Consider the following 17,850-nt stretch of genomic DNA (forward strand, 5'->3'; position numbering starts at 1 on the left):
TGCTGTGCAGCAGTGGATGCTGCTGAGCTGAATTGCAGAAGTGTGTGCGGCACTTGGATACCTCAATGAGAGTGGCTGTGTAAGTACAATAGAGCTGTAGTTCATTGGCTTACCAGACCCTTGACCACAAGGTCTTGTTCTGACAAGAGTGTTTTACTCTGTGCTGAGCCTGCTTCAGTTGAAAGGTTTGTTACATCAACTTTTGCTTAAGATTACTTAGGTAATTAGGAAACTTGCTTTATAAATATCAGAGCACTGTGCAGCACGTAATACTGCGCACACTGTGGTGCAGCACCCCAGTATTTTTAGCAATCATTTGTGTCAGTTAAAACTTGTCTGACACTTCACTGAACTGTGGCTTGTTAAGAGGGTGGCAGTGCTAGCTTACATGCCATCCTGGTTCAGGCAGAAAGGGAGAGAAGTAGCTGCAGATAAACTAAATGGTGTGTTTTATTTAACATTTTGTCTTCCGTTCTTCTTGCAGGGTTGCTAAAAATCCACTCAAATCAGTCTAGTCCACAGCAGGCTGTTCTGACAGTTCCCAGCCAGCTTAAACAGCTCGGTGTAAACACAGCTTCTGGAGGTGTTCAGACAATACTCATGCCTATGAACAAAGGTAAAGGGCAGAGGAGGATGACAGATGGTGTTTGAAAATCCCCTTTGACACAGGGTAGCTCTTGGTCACTGTTGGCATACATGGTCCAAAGTCGGAGATAGAAGAAAATGTAGCAAGGAAATTCATCCCTAAACTTTGTGCTGCAAAAACACTGTGTTGCTTCTGAACATGGTTATTTGTCAAAGTGTATGAAATTTGATATTTTTTTTCTTCTTTGCTGTCCTTTTTTTTTCTTTTTTTTTTTTTTTTTCCTTTCCAGTGATACAGTCTCTTTCTACCAGCAAAGTTTCAGCTGTTTCAGCTGTTACGGCAGCAAGTACGGTTGTCCCTAGTCCCTCTACAGCATCCATCACTAAAGGTAACAAGGAATTTCTCCGCAAGATGAGTAGTAGAAATAAGCTGGTGCTGCTTTATGCAAGTGGCCTGACTATGAAAGTAGACCCTGTGACTGTGGGTTCCTTTATTTCCATTGTTACAGTGTTTAAATCAAGTAAAAATGACACCTGGGACCAGGAAATTAACAGTGACTTCCCCCTCAACAAATCCCAAAGCATAGGCAAGTACAGAGAGAGATGAGGATGTTCTAGAAAGCTACCATGACTACCGTAAACACTCATTGTTTCAATCCATATTTGCAGAAATGCATAGAGCAGCATGTATTTAATCACAGTTACTGCTGTCCTCAGAATAGTGACTATGGTGAAACATACTGGAGAATGCCTTCTAACAGCACTAGGTGTAGACAGCGTGTGTGCTTGCGCACACACACAGAGGAAAGATGTACATACAGTACTTCCCAGAATAATGCATAGGCCAGAGCTGAGATACTCAAAGTCCAGTTCTTGCAGAACTGTCATGCGTTTCACCCATCCCACATGAATGACCAGACTGCCTGGCCGTTGTGGGTTGGGAACATCTCTCTCTCCCTGCTCCTGTCTCACCAGAGTTCTGTCCTAGACGTGAAAGAGTTCACTGATGTCAAAATCAGTGATGTCTTCAAAAAAGTTCTCACTTTGAAATGTCACTTCTTGATAAAACTGTTAGTAGTTTTCTCTCCAGCTTTGTTTACAAAAAGGCCAACATGCATTTGCAGACAGTTCAATTTAGTTCAGTTAGTCACATGCAAAACATCAGCAGTTGATTATGCAGGTTTTCTAAAAAGGATGACATGTGAGCATGCTGAGGTTTGGAGGGGGGGAAACATGTTCTGGTGGCTTTCAGCAGAATTGAAGGTCAAATTTGTTCATGCTTAACAATCAGAATGCAAACAACAAATGAAGTGATATTATGTAAGACCCTTAGTCTAACTGGAGTCTCGCAAGACACTATTTATTAAGCTGAGTGGTACTTTTTGTCTTTTAAAATGTGTTCTGTTTCTTTGAAGTTAAGATGGAGCCTGATTCAACAGGACAAAACTGCAGTTCTGTGGGTACCCAAGAAGCCCAAGCAGCAGTAAAAACAGAAGAGAGTTCTGAACTTGGGAGTTACGTTATCAAGTAATTGTTCATTTCTCTGTAAGGATTTCTGACCTTTGAAATACTGGGGGAATGGAGGAGATTCTAGGGATACATGCAGTAGTATTAAGTTTGACCTAGAAATACATTGTAAAATCTTCTGTCCCATACGCTGCTGTATCAGTACTAATCCTGTTGGGTGGCATTTGTTTCAGACAGTGTTGCAGTATTTTCTTTATAAATGGATTTGTATGTAGGGCTCATGAAAGGGGAAAAAAATTATTTGAAGATTTGCAGTTGTTTTCGGGTTTGCTAAAATCTCAAGCTGCTAAAACCTCTTTATCATCCACTGCTTGTACAATTCCCATTGCCATTGTGTGTCCTTACTGAGGTCAAGTCGAACTGCCCAGTGAAGTGCAGGTCAAAAAAGGGGCATCTGAAATAAGTAGAACTGTCTCTCTTTTTGGCTCTCTAGTCTTGTTGAGCTCATACACTTCTTTAATTACTTAGTATGAGGGCCACCTTGGTTCAGAATTGGAATTAAATAATAAAGATCATTGGAGTATTTGTTCACTGGACGCTCTGAAATCCGGTGCCTTGTTTTGATGCTCTTGCTAGTACTTGTTAATGTTTTTTCACCAGAACTCAGTTTGCAAAATTTTGTCTGCGTATTTGTTGTAATGTGTAGGATGTTTCTTCTGCTCTTGATTCCTCCGGTGGCTGACTTTCCTGTCTCCATGTTTTGAAAAGTTTTGTTATCCCAACATATCCCTGCAGACATTACCCTGATGGAGAGTATGTGTAGGAGACAGGAATAAATCTTAAGTCACTACACACTGGAAATTATCTTAGTTATAAAATAACTAATGAAAAATACAGTTCTTGCCAGTTAAATACAGTATGGCTGGTTAAATAAAATTTATCTGAACTCCCATAATTGCAAAGTTTCCCATGCAGTATCCCTTGTTCCTACTGGGACAGCCTGCATTAATAGGTGTGTCTTATCCCTCAAAGTAGTGTTGCAGCTTGCAAGGTGATGCGGGGATTTCTTCCAATCCTGCCCAAAAAAGCCTGTCTTCAGTTTCTTCAGCTTGACAAATGCAGCTTCAGATGTGGACACTTAGGCAGGGGGAAGGGCTGTTTGAAATACCTTCTACAGATTGGGGCATAACAGTTTATCCTCACACTGCTATTGCTATAATGCCTTGGGGCTAGGGACTTTAAACTATGCAGTGATTTTGAAACCTTTTGCATCTGATTCATTGCTTCCAACAGTATTCTTCATTGTGATTTTTTTTTTTTTTTTTTTTATCCCTTGCAGCATAGAATATTTGGAGAACATCCAGCAGCTTTTAACAGCAATAGTGAAGAAGGTTCCATTAATTGCTGAAAAAAGTAAGCAGTAATTGAAAAGCCTTTGCTTTCTGTTTTTGGTGTATCAACAGAACGCCTTGCATACTCTGTAACCGCAAAAATTATTGAAAGGCAGAATGAAATGAAGCCATTCTCCTAGAGAGCTTAGTCCAGGGGTTATTCTAAAGATGCTTAGAATTAGAATCATAGAATCATAGAGTCATTTAGGTTGGAAAAGACCTTTGAGTCCAACCATCATCCATGCCCACTAAACCATGTTCTAGAGTACCCCGTCTACTCGCTTTTTGAATACCTGCAGGGATGGTGACTCAACCACTTCCCCAGGCAGCCTGTTCCAATGTCTGACAACCCTCTCAGTAAAGAAATGTTTCCTAATATCCAACCTAAATCTCCCTTGCCGCAACTTGAGGCCATTTCCTCTCATCGTATCTCCAGCCACCTGACAGAAGAGACCAGCACCCAACCTCCTTTCAGGTAGTTGTAGGGAGTGATAAGGTCTCCCCTCAGCCTCCTTTTCTCCGGACTAAACAGCCCCAGCTCCCTCAGCCACTCCTCATAAGACTTGTGCTCCAGGCCCCTCAGCAACTTGGTTGCCCTTCTCTGGACACGCTCCAGCAACTCAATGTCTTTCTTGTAGTGAGGGGCCCAAAACTGAACACAGTACTCGAGGTGCGGCCTCACCAGTGCCGAGCACAGGGGGACGATCACTTCCCTGTTCCTGCTGGCCACACTATTTCTGATACAGGCCAGGATGCCGTTGGCCTTCTTGGCCACCTGGGCACACTGCTGGCTCATATTCAGCCAGCTGTCCACCAGCACCCCCAGGTCTTTTTCTGCCGGGCAGCTTTCCAGCCACTCTTCCCCAAGCCTGGAGTGCTGCATGGGGTTGCCGTGACCCAAGTGCAGGACCTGGCACTTGGCCTTGTTGAACCTCATACAATTGGCCTCAGCCCATCGATCCAGCCTGTCCAGATCCCTCTGTAGAGCCTCCCTACCCTCAAGCAGATTGACCCTGCCTCCCAACTTGGTGTCATCTGCAAACTTACTGAGGGTGCACTCAATCCCCTCGTCCAAATCATTGATAAAGCTATTAAACAGAACAGGGCCCAACACCGAGCCCTGAGGAACACCACTTGTGACCCGCTGCCAACTGCATTTAACCCCATTCACCACTACCCTCTGGGCTCATCCATCCAGTTAGGTTCTTCCAATAAAGCCAAATACATTGTCAGCAGTTATTAACTTTCACCTGGTTTTTGATTAGAAATAGGTTGGATTTCCTCACATAATGGCTGCAAGTAGGTCATCTTTTCCCTGGTTTGTCCTTAATGGATGTGCTTGGGGTTTTTTTGTTTGTTTGTTTAATACCAGGGTTTCAGAAATGCTTGCAAATATGATAACATAGCTCAGCATTGGAATGTGTTTGCTACTGGGGTTTTTGCCTTTTTTTTTTTTTTTTTAAAGATGGTTTTTTGCAGAGAAACTTTTTACTCTTGTATGGTACTTTATAATTGCATACCTCTTACTTATGTACATAGCTGAAAATGTGTCAGCTTTCTCTGGTAACTAATGCACTTTGAACAAGTGGTCCTGGAGACTGGGTAGGGCAGACCCTCTCTTTGCACAGTGAGCAAAGTAAGAGTGGGCAGCACAGTAAAGCTTTCATTACATACAGCTTTCTGGCCTACAGTAGCATTCATGAATCCATCGCTTAGGATTCATATCCCCTCCTCATGTTTTTGCCAGGAAACTTTTTCACCATTGTTTCATTTGTATGTTGTAATTTGTTTGCAAAAAAAAAGTTTTCCAAAGGAAGAGACTTTGACCAGTAAGACAGACTTACAGGTCTACATCATTACAGTTTTGGAGGAAAAAGAGGCTTAAAACAGCATATAGCCACAGATGCCTGTGTATGTGACTAAGAGGGATGCTGGTTCTGCGTCCAAAAACCACAGTGTCTGCTGCACATAACTGTGCTGTGCTCAGAGAGAGCACAGCATTTGTAAGAGTTAGAGAGTTAGTCCTTGATCCTGTGAGCATGAAACACATTTCCCTTTTCCTCTCCACTAAATAACATCAAAACCAGAATTTATCTTACTTCACTTACTAAAAATTTAGTACTGTTTTTGGCTTTGTGTTTTCTAGGTGAAGATGCAAGCTCTTTTTGTGCCAGTTCAGTGGAACAGTATTACAGCTGGAATATTGGGAAGAGGAGGGCAGCCGAGGTAATCCTCTCCTCCTGTGTTTCATAAGCAGTCATTAGGGACACAAGAAGGATTTCTGAATTACGGAACCTTCCTTGTTGTTGGCTGATCTGTTTTCTGAAGCAGTCTGTTGCATTTTAAATGGAACCATTACTTACTGCAAGGCGCACTGATTTGTGTCCAGGTAGTGATCCAGTTCAGAGACTTCAAGCAGAAGGGACTCTGAAGGTCATTTTTCAGTTGATTCAAAGAAAGATGTTTTTGAAGCATTTTAAAAATCAAAATTTTTGCAAACTGTTAACACTTTATCCTCATCACTCCTCTGTGGCATATTACGCTCATGGTAATTTTACCCAGCTTACTTTGTCTATCTTTTCATGGGATTGTGTCTACTTTCTGTAGGAAGAAAATTGAGGGATCTGACGTAAGCAGTGCTAGTGCTGAAATAGATTGTCAGTTCACCAAAGATAAATATTTCAGTTAATCTGGACCTTTTTGTATTGTGGTTGTTATGTTTCCCCCTATTTCTTCATAATTTTGTAATCTTGCTATGGAATTTTACAGGGAAGACATTAAAACTGATTAGACCCTCTGCTGTTGCCAACTTAAATGATTAAAGAGTTTAACCAAAGTTTTGAGAAACATATTTTGCTGTAGTGGATTTCTTGCACTATGCCATCTTAGGTATTACTTGGGAGATGAGACATTTCAAATCAAGACAAATGTGTCTAGGCCCCTGTAAATGTGTGTCGCTTTTTCTTGATGTTTTGCTTGGATGGCAAAGCAGAGTTTAAATGACCTGCCTACAGCTGCCTAATATCAGGATTAGGACCATCTTCCACGTTTGTTTTTCCTCGTCATTCTGACTTCTGAGAAAATCATGTTCCTTTTGTTTTCCTTGCAACCTGGATTATTGTTCTGGGCCATAGTCTAGTGGGCCATAGTCTAGCCTTAAACATTTTAGCCAGTGTGATGAACTTTCCCTTTGGTTTGTCACAGTGGCAACGAGCCATGACAGTGAGAAAGATCCTACAAGAAATCATAGAGAAGCACCCCAGGTTTCACAATATTACACCCCTGAAAACAAAGCATGTGGTACACTGGTGTCGGTGCCATGGCTACACTCCACCTGATCCTGAGACCTTACGGAACGATGAGGACTCGATTGAAGATGTGCTGACGCAGATAGACAGTGAGCCGGGTGAGTATGGGGGGGACAGAAAGCTCCTTTCTGCCAAAGATGCTGCTTATTAAATGGCTCAGGACTGTGTGTATGCGCACACATGCTACTTCTTCAGGAGAAGGGGATTCTTACTTTCTTTGGTTTTAAGTTAATTCACTTTGTAATAACAAAAGTTGGAGGTCATAAGGGCAAGCCTACAAGTGAGGCTGTCCCTTGTCCGTATCAGTCCTGATGTCTTCTGGGGCCTCTTTTGGGTTTTATTTTGCTTGGAGGTCCTTGGAGGCCCAGTGTAGACAAATCTTGAGAGATGATTCTTGCCCCAAAATGTAATAATTTATAAGTGGGCACACAAACTAATCATAGGGAGTAATGACATTTCTGCCCTTGGGTAAGCTTAGCCTCTCTTAAGACTTACCATGCAAACAGTGTGAATGAGTGCAGGTACAAAAAAAAAAAACCACCCAAACCTGGCAGGCTGGAGCTGGTGGAGCTCAGTGGGGAATAATTTACCTCCAAAAGTAAGGTGAATTGGCCTGTGTGAAGATGCACGTTTTGTTATTACAGCTGCTACATTATTTCACTAGGCATAGCTCTGGGATCTCCACAGTCCATTTTAGTTTGTATTAAACATACATCTTTAATTTCATCCATTCTTCACAGTTAAGCTCTCTTGTTTCACCTTCAGATAATCCCTTTCCCAAAGCTGAATGTGTTTCTGTTCTGATCACATAGGGTTTTAAGGAATTTCACAGAAGTGTGTGGATTTCATTATTCTTTGCCAAGTCTGGCCCTGTATTACAGTTGTTGAAGGTGGAAAGGAAGCCTACATCCACCTCTTAATATTTTTACCTAAATAACTAGATTTGTGTTTGTATTTGAAGAAGAGAATCTGTTTATTGCATAGCTTTCTAATAAAGGTTTTACTGGCTCGTGTCGAGCATGCAGAGAATAGGTTACCCTTGTGTAATTCCATTGCGAATCTGTCTTCTGATTTTTCTTAAAAAGCATGATAATACTTGTCACAATGTAAAAGATGATTTAGTGCTACATGGTGCCTACATAGTAAAAAAACTCCATTTCTCCAAGCAAGTTGAAGCGCATCAGACTGCTTTGCCAGTTGTCAGAAAGTTTCTGTGAAAATGTTTGAGACTTACATTAGCCTGGTTTTGTTCGAAATGCAGCCTTCTTGATTGGTGTAGGGGCAGATGAGGGAGAGGACCATGAGAGTCATGAAGATATTATTAGAAGGCTCTCAATGACTGTTTGCATTTCTGTTCATCCTTATGTTTGGTAGGAACTACAAAAATAGCTTCCAATTACCTTAATTTCTTAACATATTTTGAGTGTGCATCTGTTTATAAACAGCTTTCCATAACCTATCATGTGTTTAATTGATTGCTGCTTTTTCAGAATGCCCTTCATCTTACAGCAGTGGTGAGGAGCTGTGCCACAAACTAGAGGAACTACAGCAATTTCTGAAACGAGAACCAGAACATGAAGAGGAAGTAGATATTCTCAACTTTAGCGAGCCATTAAAAATAAACATTAAGAAAGAACAGGAGGAGAAACAAGAGGAGATGAAGTTCTACTTGGCTTCCTTGCCTGCATCAGAGTTTGTGAGGGACACTGCAGAGAAGGTAATAAGTGAATCATAAAGCTAATAAGAACTGTTGTTAAGCTAGTTGTGGTCTTACATTTATTTAGTTGCTTTTCTTTCATCTATATGGGCTCCTGGGTGTTTTATGAAAGTTTTTTTAAATGCCCTGAAAAAATTGGACCTTCTGACTTACAACACTCAGCTGGTCAGTGCTGGCAGGAGAAAGTGAAGCATGCCAGCCGGGAGGTCATTTCAGAGTAGCTGTGTTGCAGGGCTTAGTACCAGAAAAATCATCCTGGAAGGCTAGAAGCAAGGGGAAATGAGGGAAGAGGAGCACTAGCACTGAATTCTTCCTGTCCCATCACGTGAAAGATTCAAACTTGTTGCTTGGACCAGAGCTGTTTAATAGCAGCTCCTGAAAAGGGGTTGCGGTAAAGCTTAGACCACAGTAACCTTCTCTGCTGCTTGGATTTCTTCCCCTATTCAAATTAGGGTAAAAGAAAGGGAGAGGGGGGTCTTCTGTCACAGCAGCAGGAAGGAAAGAGAGGAGACTGTCTTGGCTTGTAGGAAAGGGTGCTCTGCTTGTACCAGCAGAGTCAGGAGCAGCAGCTGTGGGAGAAAGAAAGGATCTCCCTCTCCACTCAAATGCTGACATCAAGGGACAAAACTTTGGTTTTACAGTGTATCTAGTCTCTTGCTACATAGGTGACAAGGGCATGGGCATGATGAGGGTGAGACTGGGGGCTGAAACACTCTGTTTGATGTGGAACTTCTGTGCCAGGAGTACTGTTTAAAGTGGTTTCAGTTGCCATAGTTAGGTGCAGGGAAGGTGATGAATAGGTGGATTGAGTATACGTACAGTTTTTAAAATGGAGCTTCCATTCTCAGTCCAAAGGTACCCAATGCAGCCTGGTTCTTGTGTGGACTTTCTGAAATAAAAATTAAAACCTGCTGTTGTTTCTTCTGTGTTTTAGAGGCATTTCTGCAGGCTGTTCTAATGGTCAAGCTTCATTTTCTCCAGATTTTTTTAAAATGAAGCCTGAGATTATACTGCTTGAAAGTTCTAGAGTGTCTGCTTGCTTGTTTTTTAACTACCCTTTGTAATAGATTTTTTTTCTTTTAATCTCATTTTCATCTAATATGTAATACAGTGTGGGTTGTGTTATTTGATGTACTAATTTTTTTTTTTCCTCTCTTGTGTTTTATAGATAGGGATTTCTTTTCAGCCTGCTGAGGTACAAAAGAATGTTTATGCATCAGTAATAGAAGATATGATTTTAAAGGTAAGAAATTATGTCACAATAAGAACTTTTCTGCAACTGTATTAACCCAGTAATGTAGAAAAAAAGATGGAATATCCTTATTAATATGCATTTATCAAATCAGGAGATGCAGAGTCTGATGTCTGTCTTTGTGCATGTATAGAAAGATACATAGCTGGCCAAAGAGAGTCATATACTTCTGTGTGTGTTTCCAGCTTTCTGATTTGTTGGCTTGGACACAGAATAGTGATTTGCAGATTCTCACCGCCAGTAAGATAGTGACTCATTCTGTAACTTTGAAAGTACCCCTTACTTTGTCCTACCCTTCAGAATTGGAGGGGAATCTGCAAGAGTTCTGTAAGACTTAATTATTTTATACAAGGTTAGCTATTTTTTCGTAAACACTGTTCAGTTCCTTTTTGCCTGGGTTGTCTCTGCTGGGAGACTGCTGAATTCCTGCAGACAGTAGCAATTCTGCCTTATACGAGAAACCATTTCTCTATCATAATCACTTTTGGAAAAACAGAGACCATTTCTTACCAAAGCTTTGAAGAGCATGGAGTTGGAGTTCTTGGGTTTGGACTGAAGGCTAACACAGATTATTTTTGGCAGCGCTCTGCTGTATTTCAAGCCACAGACAATTTTGGGGGTTGTTTATACAGACTGCTGCTTATCAGAAGATCAGTTTTACAAAAGCTAATTGATTCCAGGTTACACACGTATCCGCATGCACGCTTCTGTTGTGGTCTGTTACATATCATAGTTGAACTCAGATACAGATACATCCATTTGTAGACACAGATTGTAGCCATCAGATTGCTCCATTATAATCGTAGAGTTATGCCAGCTTTCCTGACTGAATGTCCCAGAAACCTCTGTTCTAGTCTTGATACAGGCACAGAAATCCAAGAGCTTTAATTAGCTTTTGATTGAACCTTGATTAAGCCTAGGGCGTACGGCTGCCGTCTGCTTGCTGTCCAGGCTGGGAGGTTTTTGTGAAAGTGTTTTGACATAAGCCTGGTGACCACAGGGAGTGGCTAACAAGCATATACCAGCTCCCAGGAGAATATCTGGAACCTGCCATATACAAAACAAGCTCTGGTGTGTGAGAGGAAGGGCCCTAAAATGCTCTTTGAAGCACAGGCTCTGGAACATTGGATCCACCCTGCTGTGCACATACTGCTCTACCGGACCAGAGAGAAACCAGACTGGGCAGTTGCAGTCTGAGCTCTGTGCATCTACAGGTCCCTTTCTTTCTGTTAAATACACTCAGTTCTTCTTAGTGTGCTAATAAAACTCACTTGGGCATCTTTAACTGCCCCCTGCTGATTGAATACAGGATTGAAGTGAGCCAGAATTTCAGCTACTCTTATACTGATACTCAAGCAAATAGTGTGTTCCTTTCCTCTTTTCATAATGCTGTCTCCTAATGTTGTCTTTTGTCACAGGCCACTGAACAGCTTATGAATGATATCCTACGCCAAGCGCTAGCTGTGGCATACCAGACAGCTCCTCACAACAGGTACAGCAGCTTGTTTCCTCTTGGACCACTTACACTAGCACTAAGGACTGAACTGCTTGAGGAGTTTAGTCAGATTTTGTGTTACTCAGACCATGTGAGTGAGGGAATTTATGAACTATATTCTGGGAAGATTCAAGCCTTATGAAGGGGGTTTGTCATCTCCTAGCTCCACAGTGGCAAAGGATGGAAACATAGACAATGTTAAAAACTGAGGCAGGATTCTCTGGTGTTGCCAAGCTCAAAGGCAGATGAGCTGTTTCTGCAGGTCTTCTGTTGGAAGGACCTTCTCTCCCTTGTCCATCTCAGGTTACCATGTAGACAACTTGCCCATGGCCTGCCAGAACTTAGACAACCTAAATAATCTCTTCTTTATTTTACTGATATCTCTTTTCTGGCTCAGATACTGAGTGATTTTTATGGTAATGATTAGGCCACATCTTGATTTCTGTCAGCAGCATGCTTTGGGATAGCTTGTAGTGTTTTGTTTTGGTTTTTCTTTTTTCACTTTCAAGAAAATGCTTAGTTTAAATATTTACTTGTATGCAATATATAAATATTTATATAAATATATATTAAACATATGTATATATGTTATATATAGAAATATATACACATAGTCTGTGCTATAAAAGTTCAAGAATTAATACTTCCGCACTTGATTTTCCTGTCCCAGTGCCCAAGATGTTTCCCCCAGTCATTTTGAGAGTGGCTTTTTTTTGTGCTGTGACATTTTAATGCTTTTGCTGTGTTGCTCTAACACCTGCGCTTTTATCCTTTTTTGATTGATCTTTTTTCTCCCCACCCCCCTTTAGTAAATTTATTGACTTGCTACTTTATCCACACATGTCTTTTTATGTATTATAATAGCATCTCTGATGCATTCCCTGCAGGACTCCAAGAGAGATCACAGTGATGAATATTCACAAAGCCATCTGTAATATTCCCTTTCTTGACTTCCTCACAAACAAACATATGAAGATACTAAATGAGGAACAATGAAATAGAGCAGAGAAGATGCTACAGGAAAGGTGGATTTATGACTGAAGTTGGGTTGACAAATTCAGTATTTCTGTAGGATACTATTATATACATTTATAACATTGGGCTACTAGATTGTTACCTCCAATTAAAGATGCACCTTAATGCAACAAAATGATGCTCTGTTCCAAATCAAGTTGTTAAATGTCAGTGTTTACTTGATAAGTGTATGTTCAGTGGCTGAACAAACATTGTCAGTTTGCATCGAGTTGCTAGCTGTGAGAGACTCCACAGGCCTGGTCCCTCTGAGACAGCTGTATTGATGAGATTGAACTTTTTTTTAAGAAAAGAAATTACACTTTTTGATGCAGTCTACATATGAGTTGCTTTCCCTGTGCAGTGGGTAGAACAGTTGCTTTGGCACTCTATGAGAAAAGTCAAAGGCAGCTTTTAAAGGTGGGTCATTTGAGTAGATGGGTGCATTGGTTGGTTAGGTTTGGGTGTGGGGGAGCAGAAGGCTGATGGCTGCAACAAATTCTGCCAGTCCTGCTCAAGCATGATTTATGTGACTGAGAACACAGCTGGGTAGGCTTATCATTAGTTTATTCAGCTAAGTGTCACCTAACCAAATTCCTTGCATCTCTAGAGGAGGTGTCAGATGCCACCCTTCTTAGTCACCTCAGAAAGGGTAGGCTGACACATGCTCAGTCAAGATGAACAAACCATGATCAGGCTTGGTAAGATTTGACTGACTACTTGTCCTGCATGGGAAAGAAGAGGAGCATGAACAGTATTCAGTGTTCGTGGGCTTGGACTGGCTGAAACTGTTTGCTTGCCCAGCAAGTGCCTCCCCAGGCTGTCAGCAGGGTTGGAGTGTGCTGGAGGGCAGGTGACCAGCTGTCTTGTACAAGTCTTAATGTTTTGACAGCATTCACTAATGATCAGCTTGGATTGTGAAGTGCTGTGGGAGCAGCACCACTTTGGCTTAAGTTCTGCTCAACACAGAGAGGCCTGATAGGATCTAAAAATCAGAGATTTGCTGCTTGCGGGGAGCTCCTCCGATGTCTTGACTGCAGGAAGAAGTTCTACTAACCCCAGCACTTACCTGTCTCAGGAACATCACTGGTGTAGGAGACATGTCTGCAGCCAGGCTATCAACACCTCGCTGAAGAAGGCTTTGCTGACAACATCCTGACCACCCCACATCTACCACCCCTTTGTCCTGCCCCATGGGTGCTTGCTAGTAGTGTGAATAAGCCATTGTAAAGTTGGTGGGACTTGTGTTGGACTGTCATGCTTTCAGGGTGCTTGTTTTGTGAGGCAGTGCTGTCATGTGGGTGGAGCATGGGTCAAACAGCCAGAACCTCCAATGCGCTGATCTCAGCTGGGTCTCCGATCTGCTGCATGGCCTTTGATTTAATCACTCTGTGCCTCAGTTTCCCCATCTCTGAGCATGGGGAGCAGGATACCTACCTCACTGGGGTGTACTGAGGCCTCACTCTTGTTGGTGCCGTGCTTTGACAATACAAAGCCTTTTTTAAACATTAACCTACAGTTATCTTTCCTGGCCTGGGGTAGGAACAGAAATCTTCAAAATGTTATCTTTTGGTGCTTTTTTTGGGCTAGAGGACAGGTGATGGTAACTCCAGTAGTGTGCAGGAACTGTGGAAGATGGTTCAGTTAGATGGTTTCAGGCTTACAAGGAGAGTAGCATAGGTTTGATGCAGTTCTTAAACTGAAGAAGGTACTGTGTACCTCAGATGAGATGCTGCCTGTCTTCTCCACCTTAAATAAAACAAGGATCTGCAGGAAAGCCCCTCTCTGTTCATCAGAGCTAATAGGGAGTTAGTTTGCTTGAATATAAGAGTGGCAGAACCTGACCCTTGAATCTAGGAAATGGGACCAATGGATGAAATCCAAACAGCATTCAGAGAAGGACTTAAATGCCCCCTAGAAAGGGCATTTCAGATACTCTGGATTCAAAAGATAATCCTGGCTTGTTCGGGTGAGCTGAGCGCAGGATTGCCTGCACAAGTAAAGTGCACAGCTTAGCCCTGACATGAGTTTTTCAGCTGAGGTCAGTGTGAAGGAGTCAAGCAGTGGTGATTATGTTTCAGCTCAGTGTTGCGAGTTGGGAGGAATCCAGCTGGGGAACTGCAGGCCCCACACTTTGTAGGCTGTAGTGAACTCAAAGTCCATACTGCTTTCAGGCACCCCTATATGCAGCTTTTACAAAGAAGGGCATTTTCAAGATATCTGTCGCTATTGCTATGACAGCCTGCAGGTTGTGTGGGAACAGCCTTTTGGGCAAACTCAGTCATGCTGTGATCTTCTGCAATGACACATGCATTTCCAGCCCCCGTCTCTTGTGGGCTTAGTTTCTGGGATTTTGATACGCCCAGAGCAGCTCTTGAGGATGCAGGAGCTCATCTTTGGGCATCTGTTTGCAAATTGTGGCTTCCTTGCCTGTGTCCTGCTTTTCTGTGAGGAATGGAGTTTCAGAATGAGTCCTGAACCTGGCCCTGAAGCAGGCAGGTAAATGCCCCTTGTTCTTAATGGGGTTCTTGCAGTGGAGATCTGTTGCTACATTTCTGAGCAACCACAGGTTATTCTCGTAGGAGATGCTATATTAATAATATATAAAGTTTGCTGAAGAAAAATAAACTGTTAAAAGCAGATAGAAAATAACACATTTGTTTAGTCCTTCAGATGTAGGAAACGTTTGCAACAAGTTCTTTGAATTTTGAAAAGTGGTGGGAGAAAAAATTGTCGGTGAGAAGTTCCTGTGGGAATTGCTTGGAGATGGGTTAGAGGTTGTGGAATTTCATGCACCCGTTCAGGTGTGTGTGGAATGCTACAGATGATACAGTGTGTTGAAATGTTATGGTATATTTCTCTGGCTTTCTAAACAGTCTTGATACAAGTTAAAGATATCTTTACAAATATTGCCCCTATTTGTAAGGCTGAGTGTTTAAATCCTTCATGTTATCTGTATTATACTGTATAATTGTGTAAGATACGTATGTTTACAATAAATTCTTTTATTAGCTGTGCTAGGATTGTCTTGACTGTCACCTGTCACTCAAAGAAGTTTCTCCAAATCCACAGATTTTTGTGTGCTCTGTATATTCAGACTGTCTTAGTTCTGGATAAAAATCGGTAGTTTGATCTGAAGGAAAAGGTAATTTTTCCCTTTTCTAGTTAAAGCTCTTGGTTTTGGAGGTTGGGGGAAGGGAAGCCAGGAGCTCAGCAAGCTTAGCTCCTCCAACTTTTCATTCTCCAGAGCAGCCTGTTTAAAGAGCAAGTAATTGGTTTGTGTGGAAGATGGAAAAGTGTGGTGGGTTGACATTGGCTGGCTGCCAGACACCCACCCAGCTGCTCTCACTCCCCTTCAGGAGAACAAGGGGAGAAAATAAAATGAAAAAGCTTGTGGGTCAAGACAAAACAGGGACATCACATGCCAATTACTGTCATAGGCAAAACAAACTCAACTTGGGGAAAATTAGTTGAACTTACTGCCAATTAGAATAGAGTTGGGTGGTGAGAAACAAAGAAAAAACCCCAAACCATCTTTCCCCCCACGCCTTTTTTCCTAAGACTTGACTTCAGTCCTTCATTCATGACTCCCACCTCCTCTCCCCCCGCAAGAGGTGCAGGGGATGGGGGCTTGCCCTTAACAGTCCCTCTTCGCCAGTCCTTTCTCCCCCCTTTCTTAAGCATGCTCTCACAGGGGCACTGCCGGCTCCTCTGAGGGGCTCAGCTCCCCCAGCTGCCCTGGGCTGGTTGGAACTGGACAGAACCGGCCATGTCCGGCACGGGGCAGCCCCAGCCTCTCCTCACAGAGACCCCACAGCCCCGCTGCCAGCTCCCGGGCACGGGCACCCAATACAAATAGGAATGGAAAAAAGTAAGGAAAGCTAACTTCTCCATTTTCCCCAGGCTGTGGGGAGGCATAATCTGTGTCTGTGAGCAGACTTAATGCTCCATTGTCTTTCAAAACACTGCAAAACTCATTCTTGTTTGTACTAAATCCCCTAAAAGTGCCTTCTAAATGAGCACACACTGCAATTCCTTTACGCTGCCAGAGCCAAACGTGACAACGTGGCCAAGGAAGGCTGACTGTGGCCAGTGGGCTGGGCCCTTGTCGCTAACCCCCTCATGCCTTCCCTCCTGGCTGCCGCCGCCCTGCCTTTGCATTTGTGAACACATCTCTGGGACATGGTGGTCAGAAGGCACCAGACCATCCGCTTTAGAAATGAAGCTCTTTGTTCCTGCACCAGCATTGTGTGCAAGCGGTGTGTCTGTGTCCCAGGGTGCAGTCTTGGTGACGCCAAAGCCTGTGCCGCCTGGAACAAGGGATTGTCCATCCCTTCTGTGCCATCTCTGCCGTGAAAGCAAACACAGCCTCTCTGGGCTATGTGACGCCAACATCTGTTTGTGGTAAACCAGGCTGGTCCTTGGGATCGTACGTTACTGCAGCAGCCAGGATAAAGGAAATCGGTATGGATAAGGCAGAGGTGATAGGTTTGTATCTGATTGCTCACCCTCTGAGAAATCAGTGCAACGCAAAGAGAAATGTGCAGTTTATGAAAGCAGGCAAATCGTTAATGTGCTACTTGTGAACTTTTCAAGTTCAGGTAATGAGAACTGGCCTTGAGTAATCTAGTATTCCCTACACCAGAGCTTCACCTGAGCATGTGGAAGTGCAGGTGTTCACAGCTCCCTGGCATTGTGGATGCAGCTGGCATAAAACTCACTCTCAGCATCCCAATAGGCCAGGTGTCAGCAAGATGAAACAAAACAAGCACATTCAGTGTCAGCCTATAGGTAGTAAATTATGCTTCAGGTGTAAACCCTTCCTTTTAAAGGACATGTCTTTATGTGTCAAATAACCCTTGTTTGCAGTGTGATTCACAGTTGGAAAGCCTTGATGGATGTGAGCCCAGAGCAACTGGAAGACAAATACTAGTGTGAGAGCAGCGTTGGAAGCAGGCCTGGAATCATGACTCCCTGGAGCCTGCAAAACCTGTGTAGATTTGCCCTCTTCAGAGAAACTTGGTGTGATACCTTTCAATTTTGCTGAGGCAGGCACTTTCCATGCAAAATCAGGTATGTTGCAGACATCAGCAGCCAGTTGCATTGCCCTGTCCCTTGCAGTGGTAAGTACCTGCTTGGTTTTCCTTCCATTTGTCCTTCCTGTAGTTGGAGCCAGGCAACTCTGGCCTAGCAAGAAAAGCTGGCATCGCGCTATCTAGGGAAGCTGGTTGCACCTTCAGCACCTTTACTCACTAAAACGTTCTGGGGAGCAACTGTAAGGCGATGATCTCTGTCAAAATTCAAAGCTAGCACCATTTTCCTGTGATCTGTGTGAGATGGCAGAGTGAAACTGAGGTGAAACGCAAGTTGCTTGTCCCTTTCTGTTAAGAGGGCACACTGTGGGCACTGCTGAAGGGGGGTCTTGAGAGCATGGCACCTGCATCAGAGTAGATCTAGCCTCTGTGTGTCCAATAGCAAATGTAGCAAATTGGTATCGTTGGTTCATCCCCTTTCCCCCTTCATGTTGATGGACTGTTTGCTGAATCGTTTGCTTTCCCTTTGAAAATGGCTTGGAAAAATCCCATAAGTGATTATGAATTCTGCAGAACAACAGCTTTCCTTTG

At 42.9% G+C, this 17,850-nt stretch overlaps 1 protein-coding gene across 10 annotated transcripts in view; it reads left to right on the forward strand.

Moving 5' to 3' along the window:
* The window catches only part of YEATS2 (YEATS domain containing 2), a 53,668-nt gene extending 36,554 nt beyond the window's left edge, over positions 1–17,114 (forward strand). For 5 of the 10 annotated variants that reach the window (XM_052804986.1, XM_052804984.1, XM_052804981.1 and 2 more), the window contains 10 exons: positions 485–616; positions 876–974; positions 2,001–2,112; positions 3,392–3,465; positions 5,590–5,669; positions 6,648–6,849; positions 8,242–8,468; positions 9,637–9,711; positions 11,139–11,212; positions 12,103–15,243. In XM_052804986.1, the coding sequence (XP_052660946.1) occupies positions 485–616; positions 876–974; positions 2,001–2,112; positions 3,392–3,465; positions 5,590–5,669; positions 6,648–6,849; positions 8,242–8,468; positions 9,637–9,711; positions 11,139–11,212; positions 12,103–12,211 (1,184 nt within the window). In that variant the 3' untranslated portion in view covers positions 12,212–15,243. Of the gene's footprint in view, positions 1–484; positions 617–875; positions 975–2,000; positions 2,131–3,391; positions 3,466–5,589; positions 5,670–6,647; positions 6,850–8,241; positions 8,469–9,636; positions 9,712–11,138; positions 11,213–12,102; positions 15,244–17,095 lie in introns of those variants that run through there. The other 5 variants (XM_052804980.1, XM_052804982.1, XR_008237694.1 and 2 more) reach the window with 5 other exon arrangements.
* Positions 17,115–17,850: the final 736 nt, after the last annotated feature.

The sequence above is a fragment of the Harpia harpyja genome, chromosome 12, assembly GCF_026419915.1.
Source record: "Harpia harpyja isolate bHarHar1 chromosome 12, bHarHar1 primary haplotype, whole genome shotgun sequence".
Lineage (NCBI taxonomy): Eukaryota > Metazoa > Chordata > Aves > Accipitriformes > Accipitridae > Harpia > Harpia harpyja.